The 20,599-nt window shown below is 40.6% G+C and overlaps 1 protein-coding gene across 2 annotated transcripts; it reads left to right on the forward strand.

Annotated features, from left to right (window-relative positions):
- The first annotated feature begins 5,533 nt into the window (after positions 1 to 5,533).
- Positions 5,534 to 19,550, forward strand: p4ha3 (prolyl 4-hydroxylase, alpha polypeptide III). 2 transcript variants are annotated; one of them, XM_034096974.1, is made up of 13 exons: positions 5,534 to 5,861; positions 7,841 to 7,995; positions 8,112 to 8,335; positions 12,816 to 12,965; positions 13,049 to 13,100; positions 13,245 to 13,408; positions 14,180 to 14,356; positions 16,241 to 16,305; positions 16,400 to 16,559; positions 16,644 to 16,706; positions 17,174 to 17,242; positions 18,014 to 18,110; positions 18,659 to 19,550. In XM_034096974.1, the coding sequence occupies exons 1-13, from the start codon at positions 5,674 to 5,676 to the stop codon at positions 18,727 to 18,729; spliced, it is 1,635 nt and encodes a 544-aa protein (XP_033952865.1). In that variant the 5' UTR covers positions 5,534 to 5,673; the 3' UTR covers positions 18,730 to 19,550. The 2 variants fall into 2 exon arrangements, with proteins under 2 accessions (XP_033952865.1, XP_033952866.1); XM_034096975.1 differs by lacking the exon at positions 17,174 to 17,242.
- Positions 19,551 to 20,599: the final 1,049 nt, after the last annotated feature.

A 20,599-nucleotide genomic window follows, 5' to 3' on the forward strand; every position in this document is an offset into this window, starting at 1 on the left:
TAACATGCTGAAAACCCAACCCCTAAGGGGGGTCTGGGGGGATTCACCCCAGGAGGTATTTTTGAAATACCAACATAAAATACACATTCTGGTACTCTCTTGAGAAGAAAAATAAATAAATCTATTACTACACGACATATTTAAAAAAATGAATGCCATTTTTGTTACTTTGTTCTGAAAGCTGAAACTGCTGCTCCGAGAAGGTCCTCGCTGCGGAACGAGGAATGGGGCGGGGTCGGATAAAAGGCGGGGTTGGATGTCCGACCCCGCCCAGAGAAGAGTTATGACATCTCCGTTCACTCCAATGGACCAGTTTTTTATAGCAATGGCGGATCGTGGAGCCTCTGAGAGGATCTGCGGCTAGCAGCGCAGTAGAGTTGTAGCATAATAGACCGTTGGTGATGGACTTTTAAAGGTAAGAAGACGTTTAAAGATTTATATTGCGGATATTATCAGAACATCTGAATTAAATTAACTACACATGTGTATTAAAGGATGTTAGTGGATTATCCCCTCAATCAGTATATTTAATGTTTACAGATAACAGATTAGGCTAGAATGCCGGATAAAGTTAGCAACACACGTTAACCACGAACAGCCTATTAATCCGTTCTCCTCATGTTATTTCCTCCAGCGTTGTGGAATTAGAGAAAAGGGGCTTCTTAACGTGCTTTTATCCGGGGTGGAGGGAGTTACATATTAGTTAATTATAACATTGGGGCGTGTGATTGTAGTGGGTGGAGGTGGTGAAATGAGGATATCCATTTTGGAGTTCAAGCTAGTATATTATACGTTACACAATAATAAGGAAGAGAGCTATTTGTGTGATACATCGCTATTGATATGGATTTAGAGTGCATATTTGAGACTTCCAAACAGTAAACTAAAACGTAATTTATGGGTGAGTGTTTTTAGCAGAGCCATATTGTGTCCTTGTGATTCTGTTGATTATTACCTGTCTGTATTATGTTGCAGCTCAGCTGATGTTGGATTGATGGCAAAGGGAGAGTGAAAACACAAAGTACGTTTAAAATAGGTCAGCAATTTCCCATCCTCTAGGTTGCTAGATGTATCTACCCCTTTCTCCGGTCTCCCTCTTTCAGCACAAGAACCCCAGGGGGATTCAATGGAGCCTGAAGACCTGCAATGAACCTGCACCTGAGTCTCAACTCCCACAGCTTTGCAAGCCTCTCCCTGTTCCTTATTTTTATTAAACAGACGTTAAGCTTCCCAATGGTGTGGTCTTCGTTTTGTGAAAAATATGATTACCTCACATATGTTGTTGCTGTTGTTGTCTTTTGTGATAGTTAAATTGCTCCTGCTGACTTGAGCCAGCCATTCTTTGCTCCTCTCTGTGTCAGTGGGGAAACCTTACATTCATACTCCTTTCTCTGAGCGCTTGGAGCATCCCCAGGCAGCACAGCATTTATGTTCAGGTTCAAATTTATTTAATGTTTTTTGAGCAGTGCATTGATAAAGAAAACCTTAAGGTTCATGCCTGTTTTGAAGAGCGTGGTTGAATGTTTGCATCAGCAAAGCCTTTCACTGTTGTATAGATTATTTTTTTTTATATATATATATACTAGGTTTGTTTTTTTTATATTTACTGTATTTGCTTTTTCGGTTCTGTTATCTTAATGATTGTTCTGTTATATGATAAAAGTTGTAAATAATAAATGCTTTTTCTATCATTCTATGAAATGCAGTGCAATGTATCATTTGAAATATATGGACTAGATATGAGTATGCACAGAACTGACTAAATGAATAATCAATAAAAACAAATATTAAATAATGAACTTAAATACACTAATATAGAAAATATGACTTTTTATACCACATTGCACATGTGGTATATTTAAATACATTCATGCATTTAATTAGTATGAAGTTTTTAAATTTAGTTTTTAAATTTTATTTAGTCGAGTGCAGATTTGTATTTGTACTTCTTGTAGTTGTCCAGCAGATGATGCTGTTTGTCTCATTAGGATATCCATACACCCCGCCCATCGGACGTCCAGCCCCGCCCACATCTGACCACGCCCCATTCCGCGTGCTGCAGTCAGGGCCTATAGGCTGCTCCTCTGCCCCTTTCACACCAGCGCCTTTTCAGCTCCGGCTCGGAGCTAGAGCCTGAAAAGCGCCGGGTTTTCCTGTTCACACCGCAGCGGCGCCGGCTCTTAGCTCCAGAATCCGCTTCATTTCCAGCTCCAAAAAAGTGTCGGTCCAGAGGCAAGAGCTTTGGAGCTAAGAGGCGACGTCGCTTACGTCTCTCTTACGTCGAGGCGTGCAGGAAACTAAACCCACCTCCCCTGAACATGGGTCGACTGTTATGCCTGCCTACAAGCAGTAGTGCCTATAAACACACTTTATAAAGTCAGGCAACACTAACCAGGCTTCGTGTGATTCTGTTTATTTGTACCTTACTTTGACCATCCGTTCGCTGTTATCGATCATTGTGGAGAGAGGCAGACGTGTTGTTTTGTATTATTGCAGCTATCGGATGCAAGTAGTCAGTTTAGCTTCGGTTGCTATGCTAACATCACCCGTTTTATACCAGAGAAACTTTCATAACAGCGTTGTGATACCAAACAGTGTCAATTCAGACTGACACACATTCACTTAGGCTAAGGGGAACTGGGGATATGCATCAGCTGCTTGTGTGAGTCGGACAGTGAATACTTTAGAGCGGCCGCTGCAGTGTGAGCTAACCGGGATCTAACGGGAGAATAAACTCCCGTGGAAGAGCAGCCAATACTGCAGCGGTCGGTAAATGCTGCAGAAACACATTAATAAACAATGAACCACGGCACTCTGGAGAAAAGTATAAGGTTGGAAAGTCGTTATTCAATTTATTCTGGCTTCGTGTGATTAAAAGCAACACGATCATCGACCCGACGCAGTTGTTGTTGTTGTTGTGAGCTGCCGTAATGGCTGCCGTTGGGGAGCAAATCAGCGATGTAAACGGTGACGTCATGACGCAGCAGGGGAAGCTCTGGGGCGCCAGTGGGCGGTGTGAACAGAGCGGGAGCTGAAAAGGGAAACCGGAGCTGAACCAGAAAAGCTCCCACTCGGAGCTAGAAACTGAAAAGCGTTGGCGTGAAAGCCGCATGTTCAGAGACAAGAGGAGAGGCTGTGTGAATTACTTTACATTGTGGATAGCCCCCATTGTTCTGTGTGTCAAAATGAAAGACAGCCCACACACCTATCAATCATCAAACCGCGGGGTCTTATTTCATTACGTGTTGATTTCTATCAACGTAATGTTGTATCGATGTATCGGGACTTCCTGCAACAACACCACGCCGTTATCGTGATTCTGATTGGCCAGAAGATATTATCAAAGATGTTCTATTGAGAAGATGATCACTACATGATAGGGGTGTAACGGTACACGTACCCGTACCGAAATTATTCGGTACGGGCCCTTCGGTTCGGTACACATGTGTACCGAAGTGTACCGAACTAATATAACGTTAAACGTAAAAAATTGAGAACGTGAACAACTTCAACTTAATTTGCTCCCATTGGGCTCATCGCGTCATAGAGCGAGCAAGTCATTTCATTGGATGAGAGGGCATGCTATGAGAGCTGGTCACAGGGATGCGTTCAAATTTAGTCAGTAATTTGAGGAACTGTCGAAAATTAATGGCGAACGCAGATAAAGTTGAGCTCGAAAATCCTCCAGCATCATTGAAGTCTCCGGTTTGGGAACATTTTGGTTTCGCAGTTACGTACAAGGATGACGGACAAAGACAGGTGGACCGAACCAAAGCTGTTTGTCGGCATTGTTCAACTAACATTGGTTACGCGGCTGGCAATACATCAAACGTGCACACTCTTGAAAAGGCATCACCCGAACGTGAATATAACCGGTACCAAAGGAAAAAAGACTGAAGTGCAAACCCAACTCCCGCTAGCATTTAGCCTCCACCACTCGCAAAAACTTCAGACCAAGCCAAAGCTCTTACAAACGCCAAATATCCTTATGTTGCCATGTTAGCAAAGCGCTACCTGGCTGTATCTGCTACTTCTGTCCCTAGCGAGAGGGCGTGTTCTCCACAGCAGGAGACATTGCTAGTGCCAGCAGATCTGCCCTTTCGGCAAGCAATGTGGAAAAGTTCATTTTTCTTTAAACAACATGAAAATACAATGACAAGCAAGTCCTAATGTCAAGCTGGCTGCTTAGGTACTAGTACAGTACAGTTCAAATACAGATAATTTCAGTTCATCGAAATGCTGCACCTTAATGTTCATTTGATTATATTTTGTATTTATTTGAGTGAATATTCACAGTTTAATAATAATTAAAAACCCAAAACTAATAGTTTATGTTTTGTGAGTACTTGTACAGTAAAGTTCAAATACAGATTATTTCAGTTAATCGAAATGCTGCATCTTAATGTTTATTGTATTATATTTTGTATTTATTTGAGTGAATATTCACAGTTTAATAATAATTAAAAACCCAAAACTAATAGTTTATGTTTTGTGAGTACTTGTACAGTAAAGTTCAAATACAGATTATTTCAGTTCATCGAAATGCTGCACCTTAATGTTTATTTTATTATATTTTGTATTTATTTATGTGAATACATTATTCACAGTTTAATAATAATAAAAAAATATATATATATATGTTTTGTGCAAAAAAATTCTGCTGTACCGAACCGAACCGTGACCACAAAACCGAGGTACGTACCGAACCGAAATGTTTGTGAACCGTTACACCCCTACTACATGACAAACGTTTTCAAAACCGTTTCTAGTCTTCGGTATGTCCAGACAAGTGGCTACTGAAATCAATCTTACTAACTGCTGTCTGTGCAATTTACTCCGCCCGAGTTGGCGGACTTTATTTTGCTTAACTTAACATCATTTGTCATGGTGGGGCTAAGCCATTTCTTGGTATGGCTGTAGCCTACCCCAGCCATACTCTGGCGCCGCCACTGACCACAAATACCTCATTCCTTCCGTCTACTTGGATCCTAAATGCTTCTCGTTTTGCGCTGTCCCCCGTTCAAATGAAATCGCTGCCAATCATATTTCCACGCACGTTCCAGGGGAGGGGTTACAAGGCTCTCGTCTTGTGCTGCATTCACTTGCACTAGGACATTAGATTAGATAGAGATGTTCTCTCATAAATGTCCGATGAGCCACAACTTTTTTTCAAAACAAAACTGCCACCCCGTGCCACCCTGTAGAACCACCACTGGTAACTGATATACCCTAATCACCAACAGTAAAATAATAAACATAGTAACATTAAAGTGGTGCATACATAATACCCAGATGTAATGCTCCTCATGTTCATGATTTATTTGCAGGACTATAAACTCAAACTGAGTGTGCAGCTCGTTAAATCAGAAACAGTCTTCACACACTGGCACATAACCCAAACCCCATAACGTGTTATGAGTTCTTGTCATTAATAGTGCATATAAACCTGTCGTGCTGTAATGATAAAAGTATTGTCCCGACTGAATTCAGGCTGCAGGTCATACAGAAGGGGAAAGCTGATCCCAGAGCAGGATGAGGGAGATCCCCGTGTGGACTGCAGAGGCATGTTGAAACTCCTGGAGATCCTCACAACAGTTTAGGGCAGGGAGAGAGGAGCTCACCCACTGAAACTGCTGCTGAACAACTGGAATAAACGTATTATCTGCGCTGGAGATGAAGTACTCCACATGTGTTTGCTTCAGCTGGAGTCTCCTGACTGTCGCTGTGATCCCCGTGTCTTTAGGGGAAATGTATACGTCGCTGCTGAACGTAAAGCAGGCGATCAGCGTTGAGCGGAAGCTGATCGATTACTTGAAAACTTACATTGACCACGAGTCAGAGAGACTGGAGGACGTGAAGCGGTAAGTGACACTGGAGATGCAGTTACACTTTTGTGGTACCCCTATAGCTCTGTGGATGCAAAACCCTGAAAAACAGTGACAGTGCACATGTTTTGGGGAAATGTAAAGGACTAATTCACAGCCACACAATTCAAGGAAAGTCTCTTTAAAAGAGCAAATAAAAGACTGTGATCATTTGTGTGGCTCATCCACAGTTTAGCTATGATATCTTCCCATTTTTAGACCAACAGCTTGAAATCTGCTATTTTATTAACAAATATATTAAAAAAAATACTTCAGCCCAACAAACTAAAACATTACCATCTAAATAAATGATCAGTTCATAACTGATTTCCATCTAAAAGAGATGTATTTATTTACAATAACACAATGTAAGCTATAGAGTGTTTCTTTACATGAAGGTCTTATCAGCACAATTTCTAGTCAAAAAACCTTTATTGGTTGGAAACAGTATGAGTCATGACTGATACCAGGGACGTGCACAGACATTTTGGGGGGTGGGTGCTCAAGTGAGAAAAAGGGCACTTCCCATAATCATTTATAAAAAAAAAATTTAAAACAAAAAGTTAAATATAGTTGCACATCTCTGACTTACTGACCCATTTATTTTAATACCCTCACACTCACACAATTGTTTAATACTCAACAGAATTCTACAAACAGTCTTCTTTAGTACACTAAGCACAAGTGCAAACAACAAACTAGTACAATTAATAGTTATTAAATGAGCAGCCAACAATCAAAATTATGAAGTTACTGTTTAAGGCAGGACAGCAGGCAAAAAGATTGTTTTTTCATGTACTTATTATTTTGGTCTATTTTGCTTCGATGTTTTCTTTCACTCTAATGGAAATAAAACTTCCAAGAACCACATGATGTTCGTTTTACTACCATGTCTGAATTAATAGCTATAGATTTAAAGCTAATCTGCATTTAAACATAACATTTCAGGGAAAAATACTGACTTGACGTAAGTAACTATCTGGGGAAGTTGTAAGGTGATGTGTTTTTTAGTTTTATCCTTTTCACCTGCAATGCCTTGTTAACTGTATGCAAACTAGCATATTTTAATTGGGCCTAGGTAACGCCTAATTTGCATATCAATGTGGCGATTGTGATAACGTTATTAGATACAGATTTGACTGTAGAGCATCGGAACTTCACAGTCTAATCTCCCGACCTGATGTTTTTATTTTGTATTCAATCAATATATTGTTGGAAAGGGAAACTGTGCGCAAACCGCAGTAGATACTGTATACATTCAAGGGCACTTTCTCTGGAGGAAGAAAAAGGGCAGGGGCTCAAGCCCACTTTGATGTCTACGTGTGTGCACGTGGCTGACTGATACACTCACCTCTAACCATTTTATTCTCATGATTCAACCGTTTCTTCCAGCCCTTTTGACCATGAAATCTTTGTGGTGTGAGGTTGGAAAATGTGTAATGTCATGCATCAGCTTTATTCATCTGTTTCAATAATGTAAAAATGATGATCATAGCTAAAAGCTGCAGATGTAGCTTTCCTTCTTTCATATGAAAAAGTCTAACTCTATATTATTCTGTGGCACAACAATGTATATCCTCATTTGATATACAACCCTCAACCCTTTGTGATGTGATGTGTAGGCCTATAGTCATTATTCACTTATTTATTTTATTATGCTATTCTCATTCATTGCAGTTGGTTTTACAGCTGCTTTCTCCTTATTCTTCAGTCTTTTTATGATGCATTGTTGTTTATTTCAGTGTATTGGCTATATTAAGTGCCAGGTTTTATCACTGTTTATACTGTTTTGAACCAAATTACAATACACTGAAAAGGTCTTGTTCTATGTTCCTATGGATCGTTTTATTTTCTATGACCAATTTGTATTGTTCTTCAAGATCACCTTAAGGTTCCTCACCTGCAACAGGTGAGACTGTCTGAGCACGTAGTCGCTTCTTCCGTTTTGTAACCACAGTCTACAATCTTCCCTGCAGCTTTTATGCCAAAGTGTCAGACCTGCACACTGAACTTTACAAAGGCCCGGCGACTGCGATGGCCAACCCTCTGGTGGCTTTCACCCTGATCAAGCGGCTGCATTCAGAGTGGCTGAACGTAGTCCACAGCAACGAAGCCCAGGAGAACACACAAGGTTGCCTCTCTGCCTTGTTTACAGACACATCTGGTGGTGATAACGCCCCCTACTCCTCTTCTCAGCTGTCACCACCAAACCCCCCCCAACTCACCTTTTGGCCCTCTGCTGTCCAGCCCTCAGGTCCAGTTACGAGAAGGAAGACGCGGATCTGCCCAAACTAGAAGACCTCCAGGGGGCCGCCCAGGGGCTGATGAGGCTGCAGGATGTGTATGTTCTCCAGGTGGCCAGCCTCGTAAGGGGTCTTTTCCAGAGAGTGACTGAAGGACAGCCTATTGATATCTACAGGCCTGCGGTGTCTGTCCCGCTGTCGGGGGATGACTGCTTCCTGGTTGGAAAGGTACACAATTCATTATTTTCATGTATTGCTTCATCCAATTGATTTTAGGTTATTAGCCTTGGTGGAAAAATAATCTGCAGAAAAGTCGCCACTGGCATACGTATCTTTAGGCTATATACTGTATGACGTTATTAGATTTGAACAATGCATCAATGGGGAGCTAGTTTAACCTGGTTGGTTTATATAGCCTTCGCTTATAGGTAGTTTAGTAGAGAGGCTCCCAATCTAGAGTCCCAAGATAATTCTGAGAAGAGATGATACTTTTAATCAGAGAGGAAAGTGGGGGAAAAAAACAAAGTCCTGCGACACACATTTCTGTGTGTTTTTTAAACTTGACTTAACTTTTTGGTAAAATATTTTTTAGATGATTTCTCTTCAAAACACTTAAAATGAAACCATCTGCCTGAAATAACTTTCTGAAATGTGACAATAGGTCATAATTAGATACACCTTTTTTGTAAAAGAAAGTTGGAAATCAACCAGTAACAGCTTGCAAATAAATGTTGTTGAGGAAAAAATGTGTACTTAAGTATTCTCTTAAACTAAATGGAGAATTCTCTTAAACTAAATGGAGAATTTGTATTATGTGATGTAAAATAGTAGGCTTATGCACCGGAAGGCCTATGTACAAATGTCTTTTTAAGTGCAGTTCTTCAGTAACTCATTGCTCTATTGCCCATTTGTGAGCTCTATAAATCCTAAAATGCAGAAGAAAATGTCGGTCCTGATAAACATCCCATTTTAAAGGTCTGCAAAATACTTTTATTCCTAACCTGTCAGTCAGTGTGTGGTGGGAATCCAGACAGTCAAGTATGGAAAAAGTGAAATTCTTCCCATTGCGTGCCTGGGAATCCGTTCCCTGGGAAGATGAATATACATATACAATATACATTGCATACAGAAGCAGAATAAAAGAAAAAAAAGTTTTCCCAGCTATAAATTAAATGTGTTATGTACAGTGTTAGGGCAGGGCACTATGTGGGAGAGACGTCCTCCTGCCTGGAAAATACATTATCTCACTAAGCAGAAGCTTTTGGAGCAAAGAGCCTGAGCTTGTCTTTACTCGTACTGAGGCTGAGATTATCTGAGACAATCTTTAAACAGTAAAAAAGTGAAAAAGCTCTCACTCTGAGATTTTATATGGCCGTTAAACTGTTACTCAAACCAGCAGGATTAAAAGACAGACGTTTTTAGCATCGGTTCATTTGAAGATATTTGAAAAATTAAATCAACTGATTCTTCCCTCAGGGAATATCCCTTCTGAGATATGCAGAAATTAGCTTTTTTTGAAAATCAATTGGTTCTTTAGAGACTAATGGCTGCCAAATAGTGGGTTGCAATGTTGTGAACTGTGTGTGTTGGGGAAGATAGGTCTGTAAGTGTGTTTTTGGGGGGGTTACTGCGACACAGGAATTTTGTTTGTTTGCTGTCTGGAGGGGGTTGTGGATATAATCTGTGATGGGGGAGACACATGGCACCCTGTTTTATGTGGGTGCTGTCAAGCCTGTAGTCAGCACCTACTTCATCAAGTCAAGTCAGATACAATACAGGTTTCAGACCGAGTAAAGAGATAGACTGTAGCCGGTGTTCAAGACTTTCTCGGTGTAGAAACAATCAAGGTGTTTTATCAACAGACATACAGTACAGCTCTATCCACAATGTAGTTGCTTGAGATCAGACAGGTGTACTCTCTTAGATTGACATGCTCACTGTGGAGCAGTTTGACTATTTAAAAAAAAACACAAATCCAGAGCTGCATCAACAAGTCGACAAAATGGACTAGTTGATCCAAAAATAATTCATAGTAAATGAACATTCTTTGGCTTTGGACTATTGGACCGACTATTATAAACTTTATTCAAACCGATAATCTCATCATCATGAAGATCAATATTTCTTTCGTAAGGTTACAGCAGAATACATAACAAGATACACAAAAATATACAGCACCCACAAAAAGCATCAAAACAAATCACAGACATCACTAAGTAGGTACAAAATAAATTGATTATATTCATCTTATGGCATAGTTTCATGTTTTAAAGTTTTATATTGGCTGTAATTTAGGTCACATTTATGGATTCCTCCTACCTGCCATCAGTGGAACATGCCAAGTCTTTATGTAGCAGCCAAAATACACTGAACAAAAATATAAATGCAACACTTTTGTTTTTGCTCCCATTTTTCATGAGATGAACTCAAAGATCTAAAACATTTTCTATATACACAAAATAACCATTTCTCTCAAATATTGTTCACAAAACTGAAAAAATCTGTGATAGTGAGCACTTCTCCTTTGCCGAGATAATCCATCCCACCTCACAGGTGTGGCATATCAAGATGCTGATTAGACAGCATGATTATTGCACAGGTGTGCCTTAGGCTGGCCACAATAAAAGGCCACTCTAAAACGTGCAGTTTTGCTTTATTGGGGGGGTCTGGGGGGGTCCAAAAACCAGTCAGTATCTGGTGTGACCACCATTTGCCTCACGCAGTGCAACACATCTCCTTCGCATAGAGTTGATCAGGTTGTTGATTGTGGCCTGTGGAATGTTGGTCCACTCCTCTTCAATGGCTGTGCGAAGTGTATCCTCGTGGAGTCATCTTCTTATTACAGACACATGCATTTCCTAACATTCGGTCTATATGCTGTAAAATGTATTATCTCTTCGATTTACACACGGCGTCTATTGCACGTCTGTCCGTCCTGGGAGAGGGATCCTTCCTCTGTTGCTCTCCCTGAGGTTTCTCCCATTTTTTCCCCTTAAACTGTGGGTTTTCTCTGGAAGTTTTTCTTTGTACGATGTGAGGGTCTCAGGATAGAGGGTGTCGTTTTTTCTCATACTGATATTCTGAACAATCTGTGCTGTTGTATTTGCTGTAAAGTGTCTCTACTGTAGGCTAATTTTATTATATGTACAGCACTTTGGCTCGACCATAAATCGTTTATAAATGTGCTATATAAATAAAACTTGATTTGATTTGATGTTGGTCCACTCCTCTTCAATGGCTGTGCGAAGTTGCTGGGTATTGGCAGGAACTGGAACACGCTGTCGTATACGCCGATCCAGAGCATCCCAAACATGCTCAATGGGTGACATGTCCGGTGAGTATGCTGGCCATGCAAGAACTGGGATGTTTTCAGCCTCCAGGAATTGTGTACAGATCCTTGCAACATGGGGCCGTGCATTATCATGCTGCAACATGAGGTGATAGTCGTGGATGAATGGCACAACAATGGGCCTCAGGATCTCGTCACGGTATCTCTGTTCATTCACAATGCCATCAATAAAATGCACCTGTGTTCGTCGTCCATAACATACGCCTGCCCATACCATAACCCCACCACCACCATGGGCCACTCGATTCACAACATTGACATCAGAAAACCGCTCACCCACACAACGCCACACACGCTGTGGGATTTAAAACCGGGATTTATCCGTAAAGACAACACCTCTCCAACGTGCCAGACGCCATCGAATGTGAACATTTGCCCACTCAAGTCGGTTACGACGACGAACCCGGAGTCAGGTCGAGACCCCGATGAGGACGACGAGCATGCAGATGAGCTTCCCTGAGACGGTTTCTGACAGTTTGTGCAGAAATTCTTTGGTTATGCAAACCGATTGTTGCAGCAGCTGTCCGAGTGGCTGGTCTCAGACGATCTTGGAGGTGAACATGCTGGATGTGGAGGTCCTGGGCTTGTGTGGTTACACGTGGTCTGCGGTTGTGAGGCCGGTTGGATGTACTGCCAAATTCTCTCAAACGCCTTTGGAGACGGCTTATGGTAGAGAAATGAACATTCAATTCACGGGCAACAGCTCTGGTGGACATTCCTGCTGTCAGCATGCCAATTGCACGCTCCCTCAAAACTTGCGACATCTGTGGCATTGTGCTGTGTGATCAAACTGAACATTTCAGAGTGGCCTTTTATTGTGGCCAGCCTAAGGCACACCTGTGCAATAATCATGCTGTCTATCAGCATCTTGATATGCCACACCTGTGAGGTGGGATGGATTATCTCGGCAAAGGAGAAGTGCTCACTATCACAGATTTTTTTAGATTTGTGAACAATATTTGAGAGAAATGGTTATTTTGTGTATATAGAAAATGTTTTAGATCTTTGAGTTCAAAATGGGAGCAAAAACAAAAGTGTTGCATTTATATTTTTGTTCAGTGTAGTTAACCCAAATAAATCAAGCTTGGCAGGGTGACAAAATTACACCAGCTGAATGAACAGATACAACTGGTTAAAGAAACTGGTCTGATAAAGCTGCTGCCTAGGGCTTTAACTTATGCTAACTGACTAACTGCTAATTAGATGTGACTAAAAAGAGGTCCATAATCAAACCTGGAACCCATGAGTGCATATGGACCAGAGCCAGGTGACATTAAGAGCCTGAATACTACCAAACATGACGAATACTTTAGCCACCGTTTGAATGACTGGCTGTAACCCTGACGTTATTTTACCCAGGTGGCCTACGAGCAGCATGACTACTACCACTCGGTGCAGTGGTTGGAGGAGTCGGTGCGTCTCTTCAGGGGCGCAGGAGGCGAGTGGATTCCAGAGAATGCAGGCACTTTAGAGGATGCTCTGGATCACCTGGCCTTCTCTCATTTTAAAGTAAGTAGAAGGACACTTTGGAAATATACATTTGGAAGTTGACTGATAGATTGCCCTGCCCTAAATTCCTCTCATTGTTTCAGACGGGAAACATCTCCTTTGCTCTCAGTTTATCCCAGGAGTTACTGCATCATGGTAATACTTTTTTATTTAACCTGCCCTTTTCCTTGAACCCTGTCTATGGTGCATTACAAAAATGACTTGTTTGAACTTGCCTGAACTGACAGTACTAAGAAGGATGCCAAGTATAATGTACAGTATTTACTCGTTTTTTCTCAGATCCAATGAATGGAAGGGTTTTGCAGAATGTTGAGAAATACGAGAGGCTGCTGGTTAGGAGCCCACCCTTATCAATCACAGACCATGGTCTGAAGAGACCCACCTCAAATAATTTAAGGACCAGGGACACTTACGAGACACTCTGCCAGACCCAAGGCTCTCAGGTATTCATCACAATTTATCATTATGGAACATACTGTGTTAGCAAAATAACTGGAAGGTATCACGGATAAGTTAATACAGCAAAGTGTTAAAGCAAATGTGCAATGGAATGAAATCTGCTTTTTCAATAGCAGATGTCCCTGATGGATCATACCAACTAATCTAAATTATCATATGTTGTTTGTTTGTCTTTGTACAGTCTATGTTAGAAAAAATATCAGGTCTAGTCAGCATTGAGTTATGCTGGATGTGTAATGTTAAAGAATGCAGTTTATATGGATCTTATATGGATATTTGAGCTAAATGCTAACATCAGCATGCTCCCCATGACAATGCTAACGCTTATGATAATGTATTTAATGTCAATGACCATCTCAGTTTTGTGTGTCAGCATGCTAATATTGGCTATTTAGCTACAAAGTAAAACTGAATCTGACGTGATGCAATGAAACCAAACTCATAAACCAAAGTTTTGGATGAATTGAAAGTTTGAAACTCTTACATGATGATGGCATACCAAATGTCATGGCAATCCAACCAATATTTGTTAAGATGTTGTAATCAAATTTGACAACAGTTTGGAGTTTCAGCTCCAATCTTATTAAGATGTAAGTTTGTAATGGATATTTCCTAGACCATAAAAAGACTATCAATATTCTAATTCTTTGAAGCTCCTGCGGAAAAATATAAGCAATTGTTTGCGGATGAAGAAGAAAAGATAATTCCTATTTTGTTCTTGTTAATGGACTTCAGATGTCTGATTCTCTTTGCAGCAAATGCATTTTAAAAACCCCAGACTATTCTGCGACTTCTTCACCAATGGAAATCCTGGACTGCTACTGCTGCCAGTGAGACGTGAAGTGCTGAGCCTGCAGCCGTATGTGGTCCTGTACCACAACTTCATCACTGACACAGAGGCTGAGGACATCAAGACCACCGCTCATGCTGGAGTAAGTGCATCTTCCTCATCACTTGAGGGTTAAACCAAAAAACATGTTTCTCCAATACGTCATAGGAACTAAGGAAAAAAGCCATGTTTTTACAGTTAATACTGCATTTTTTATTTAATCCAATTAGAATCTGAAATAGTTTTGAAATCCCCTGTTTTGCAGAGTTTTCTCTCATGGGACTCACAAAAAGGAGGCTGAAGAATATGTTTTCATGACAACAGCAAGAGTCAGTCAAAATCGACAAAAAGCGTACAAAAATCGCCTGGATTTAACACTTTGCTATTGCCATGTACTGTAAACACCCGTTTTGTCTCACATTGAATAGTCTGGCCTATTTCTACTATTATGTTCCAACAGTGAAGATCCAATTGCCTTACAATTACCCTGGGATATTATGGCCCTTATTAGTGTATATTTAGGATATATTACTATGTGGCTACTAGCAGGCAACTTTCCTATGTTGATGTTGGCTTTGTTGGCATCACATGGACATCTGCCATGATGTTAGCTTTTCATTCCTCTTAAATTAAAAATGCAATGAAATTGTCAGCATTTGAGCACTGAGATGATTTTTGGAGGCAGTGACGCATTTAAATGTTGAGAAGTTGTGAGAAAGCTTTTGTCTTTGTCAGTGGTGAACAGTGATTACCTACAGTACATTTGCTTTGGTTCTGTGGTTGATGACACTCACTAAATGGGGGCATTTTGCATAGTGAATATTTTCTCTTTTAAAACTTACATTTAGCTGATTATTCTTTTTTGTTTTAAAGAGTGCATCGAAGAAGGGGAATAAGCTTGAAGCTAAGTAACAACATTGTGCTTCATTGTCTTGAATCAAGATTTAAATTAGTAAAAAGGTGCCTATAACAACATATTTTGTAAACATCCATACTACCTGAGAATATGCTCTGCAGTGGGTCTCTGCTAGGCTTCTCTTACTGGAAAGATCCTATGGAGGAAGAGTTGGTCTGCTTCCAAACGTTTAGCTTAAAGGAATGAGGGATATACATTACTACAAAAACTTGGCTGAGCGTCTCAAACTGTCCAAATAACCCCACTGTGCTCCACTGTTAAATATTCAGTCCTCTCTGATGGAACCTCAGCATCTAAGTGAAACTCACTTCTCTGCTCATTTAATGAAAGCTGCAGTGCATGGTCCTCAGAGCTGACTTGTTACTTGAGGGAATATTTGGTGGGCTAACTCAATTGGTCCCTATATCTTCTGTGAGGTTTTGGCATTGTTCAATGAATTTTCCATGCTGTGCTTAGATGGAAACCCCTGTACTTATTTCATCATTATGTCAGCCTGTGGGTTTATTGAAAACAGGCCCAGGGATCAGCATTCGTTTGGAGCATTCCCTAACCATAGGCAGGTTTCACATTCAGCCTCTAACACAGGTATGTTGTGTGGAGTTCACTGACCTGGCATATACTGCTTCCTTGATGATACATTTATGGAATAATAAGTTGTTTGTCCGTTTTTTTGTACCATTAATGTTCTCTTTTGTGCGTTTTTTTTGTGTGCGTATCTGGAAGTCATCAGGAGTTTGAAAATGAATCAGAAACGTTGTTTGACAAGCTTTAAGGAGAGAATAACAGTGTACAAGTTTATGTTCACATTAGAAATTGGCCTACATGTGAAAAAGGTCAAAATATAAACTCTATGAAGCCCCCCTCCCTTTCATCAACATTGAGTGTGCGATTTTAGAAACATAAAATAACTCCATCATCTTAATCTGCTCTTTTTATTATTATTTGACATGTCATTGGAGCAGGTTTTTATGCTAATACTCACATTCGCCACGGCCTGCAGCTTGACATTAAAGCTTGCTGCTGTCACAAATACAGACTTATAAAATACTGTTTTCTATCTTTGCTGACAAGTTGAGACGATCTGTGGTGGCAGCTGGAGAGAAACAAGCAACAGCAGAGTACCGCATCAGCAAGAGGTGAAAATGACTTACCTTTGCCTTAGTATTAAATTAAACACTTAGTAACTTTTTCATGGTTTCGAGTAGTTGTTAAACATAATTCTTATTCTAGTGCATGGCTGAAGGACTCAGCACACTCCACAGTTGGGAAGCTGGACCAGAAGATCTCCATGCTCACAGGTCTGAATGTGAAGCATCCATATGGCGAGTACCTCCAGGTTGTGAATTATGGGATTGGAGGCCACTATGAGCCGCACTTTGACCATGCTACAGTAAGTTGTTGTACTTGATAAACAAACTTTATTATATTGCTATAGACTATATTATCATGATATATTACTGTTTACATTTTCCAGTCGCCTTCAAGTCCAGTTTTCAAGCTAAAAACTGGGAATCGAGTTGCAACCTTCATGATTTATGTAAGTGATTTCTTACTTTTACCATATTCTGACCCTGTGTGACCCAGATAGCAGCCAGAGATTTTTGGGCAGGTTCCTGTTACTGCTGCTCCAAAGTCTAAATTAAAGACATAGAGGTCAGAGCTTTGCCAGGAGTGCTGCAAGACTTTGGAACAACCTGCCTGAGAACACAGCTTAGACGTGACCTCAGTGCATAAAAACACTTTTATGGATGTTCTGTCATGCAACAAACTAAAACCAAACTATTTTTCGTCTTTTGCCTCCATAATAACAGCCTTCTTTGCCTATTTTATCTTATTTTATATATTTAACAACATTTAGCATTATTAAGAATTTCATTTTAACATTTAAGTGGAAGAATGGCTTTCTGCAGGGCTATTTAAAAGACTGCAGCAGACGGAGAAGCTTTTCACAACACAAGCGCATAAACACAAGACACAACTCTGAAGGAATGTCCTTTTCCACAGCTCAGCTCGGTAGAGGCAGGTGGGTCCACAGCCTTCATCTACGCCAACTTCAGTATTCCAGTCGTGGAGGTAAACACTCTGCCAATGTCTAAGCAGCATATTTGTGTCATTTCTGCCTCAAGCTAGACTATTTCAATTGACACTGTGCCCCCCCTTACATTCTATGGAGCAGCTGTTACAATGCTAAAGGGTCAGACCATAGCAACAACAGCCATGAGATTCTTTATCCTACACAGTACTGCTATTGTAAAGTTGAGACTCAGTGGAGGTTGAGGCTGTATTTTGGTTATTAATTGAGCCGGAGCATAAGGTTTACCAGGACATCCCTGGGGTTTCACCTCTCAGCTTACATTTTAGTAAGATCTCACCTACCGGTTGTTTATACAGAAACAAAATTATCTTAATAAACTGTTGAAATGAAATACTTACTAATATTATACTGTAACGGCAGGAGCTTTTATACAGTACTTGACATTCAGCTTTAACCAAGATACGCTCTAACCAGGTTAAAACTAAATATATTTTGATAAACAGAGATAGGTTAGCTATATTTTCAAGCTTAATATATTATTATTAAAATAGCCTAGTTTTAGCCTATCTATGGGGAGGATTATTTACTTTTCTGTGTTTCATATAAGAGTAAGCAAACTATCTTTTGGACTTTCTGGCCAACATTTGAAACATTGTGAAATTTGATTGCCATTCTTCAGTACTTTGGATAAAAAGATTGATCTATTAACCGAGAAAGACGTTGTCAGATTAGTCAATAACTAAAAAAATGGTAATTTGCAACTTCCCTAGCTAATTAAAAGTTATATTTGCTTGTTTTTTATTTTGCAGAAAGCGGCCATTTTCTGGTGGAATCTGCATAGAAATGGTCAAGGGAACGAAGACACGCTTCATGCTGGTTGCCCGGTGCTTATTGGGGACAAGTGGGGTAAGAGTCAGTAAACCCTGTATGATGTGATAGTAAAGCCGAGCAATTTATCAGGCCCATGTTTTCATACAGACAGATTTTTCCATTTTGTGCCATTATCACAGTCTATTTCCAGTGTTCAGCCCTCCTGTAAGACAGGAGCAAATGTAGACCTACAACAGCTAGGCAACATCTGTGCTGCATTATGCATTTAGAGATGATAAAGAGTACAGTTCAGACAGTGAGCGCTCATCCTGAAAGCTGAACATCTGCTTCTGGTTGGCCCAGACCATCAAACTCCCAAAATGTGTGTTAGGGGCCCACTCAAGCCAGCACAATGATATGAACCCACACAAAGCAGCTGCAGGAGTATTTGGTGGTTGTGTTTTTGTTTTTTGAAGCCATAGACCTAACCTGAAATACATTTAAGGCTTTAAAACCTCACTGCTAGAATCCACTACATCCTACTCACTTGAGCTTTTAAAAGAAAAGGCAATCAAACTTTAATTTATCAGTGCTTGTGTCCTTAAGATATTAAAACATAGTTTGCATCTTTCCGTATCTTTCAGTGGCAAACAAATGGATCCATGAGCATGGCCAAGAGTTCCTTCATCGCTGCAGCCTGAATCCTGAGGAATAAGAGGGGTGGAGCGATTGCTGGGCCCCTTGGAGCACAAGAGCCAGCCTCCACAATTGAGAGGCACGCTTGCAGGCAGAGAGAAGGAGGGAGCCAGAACATAAGCCCACAGAGGGGAGGGTACAGCCGTATAGAGGCAGCCGTGATTGGAGCCCCGGGCCCATGGGAGCCCGAAGCATACAGTGCTGCAGTGGACATGGATAGCACAAGGCTGATAGGCGGGATAGAAGAGGCTGTTGGCAATAATCCCCAGAGGCCAAAAGCTCTCTTGCTCTTACTCGCCAGGTTCTGCAGATGGAGGGAGGCCTCTGCCTTCTCACACTGTGCTGGATTCAGTTAACTGTGCAGGGGCTGTTTGCTTCTCTCGCTTCAAAACTGACATTTTATGCAGCCCCTTTCCTACACTGGGCAAACTTAAGGGTCTGCCATCACATATCAACACAGCTGTACCTTGTGCAAACTCTCAGAACCTTCATTCTAATGTGTATACGTTTACAAAGATTCCTGTGCCTGAATCACAGTGAAATGTTTATAAAACGATGCACAAGGAAAGGAGAATGTTGTGCAAGTCAATTTATTTATAAAAAATGCTTTTAAGGGCTGGAACAATCAGATATAGAGTGTGTGAACTTTTTTGTACAGAGTTTTATTTTAAGGTAATATCTTTGTTCACTGCAGCTAAGCAACAGAGATTGGTTCAAGTTCTTCTACAATGGGTCATCTCAGACCCCCGGACTGCAGCTCTGACTGGTGCTATGAGTCAAAGGACCCAGTCATTGTGAGCGTGCATGTTTATTACCAGCTGACTAAATTATATAGTCACTACTTCCAATCCTGTGAGATCATTTCTTTAAATAAATGGTTGTCTAATGGAACAGTTAAGCCAGATATGTCATCCTCTTATTGAGCTTTAGAGGCTGGGCGTCAGTAATCACACTCTGTACGCCAAGCAATTGGGAACACTTCGGCTGCCGACTTTGTGGCTAAACTAACACAAACAATGCTGTCTGCATACCATTGAAAGGTCATATGCCCATCTTAAAACAGGGTGAAGTGAACCAGACACATTATTTGAATTCACTGTAAGCTTGGGCATCCTGCTGATGAATGAAGGAATCTGTGAGAGTGAATAATAAGGGAGTGACAGAGGAATAATACCCCGGCTTGCTCATCGTGATGAATGTTTTCCTTCAAGCATCCCACGGTGTACATAAACAGACGCACCCTTCAAGCTCATGCTGTATAAGAAATATAAGAACAGGGCCATATACTGGATGCTTATTGCACATGTCTTTGTGCACACTCAACAGCAGGACTTGATTATTTTAGCTTGGAGTGGATGGATAGCAACATGTTGCTTTTGGAAAGCTCTAATCAGTTTCATTGCAGCGATACATACCATTAAAAAAACCCCAGATAAAGCTACTTTTAATCGCAAAACACATACATTAACACCATATTGTCAACAAAAGGTTGCATCTACTTTGGTCATATTTATAGAAACACATAATATTGTATTTTCTTGTACAGATAAGGACTATTTTATGTTGTCTGCAAATCTATATGCAATCTATTTATAAGAGATTATATTTTATATATCAGAAACAAAAAGGGAATTCCAGGAAAGCAAAACGGTTAAAGTAATGTTTTCACAGGTCCCTCTTACAACCTGAAGCCTGACTTTTCCCTGAATTTCAAAGGGCTTTATTTTGCACTCTTCCTATACACCCGAAGCGGCCCTCCCTGTTTCCATGAACACCACTACAAACATGGCTTTAGAGTGACTTGTTGCTATGCGATAGCAGTGCAAACTACCTAAGCATACATGACTAGAGCATATATGTACCTCAACACACTGCCAAGTACATACAGT

Source organism: Pseudochaenichthys georgianus, chromosome 13, assembly GCF_902827115.2.
Source record: "Pseudochaenichthys georgianus chromosome 13, fPseGeo1.2, whole genome shotgun sequence".
Taxonomy (NCBI): domain Eukaryota; kingdom Metazoa; phylum Chordata; class Actinopteri; order Perciformes; family Channichthyidae; genus Pseudochaenichthys; species Pseudochaenichthys georgianus.

Bases quoted from the DNA above. Each gene is read 5' to 3' on its own strand.
- p4ha3 (XM_034096974.1), top strand. From the start codon at position 5,674: ATGAAGTACTCCACATGTGTTTGCTTCAGCTGGAGTCTCCTGACTGTC. The intron at 16,560-16,643 runs GTAAGTTGTTGT...TACATTTTCCAG, and splicing joins CGCACTTTGACCATGCTACA to TCGCCTTCAAGTCCAGTTTT. The intron at 18,111-18,658 runs GTAAGAGTCAGT...CGTATCTTTCAG, and splicing joins GCTTATTGGGGACAAGTGGG to TGGCAAACAAATGGATCCAT.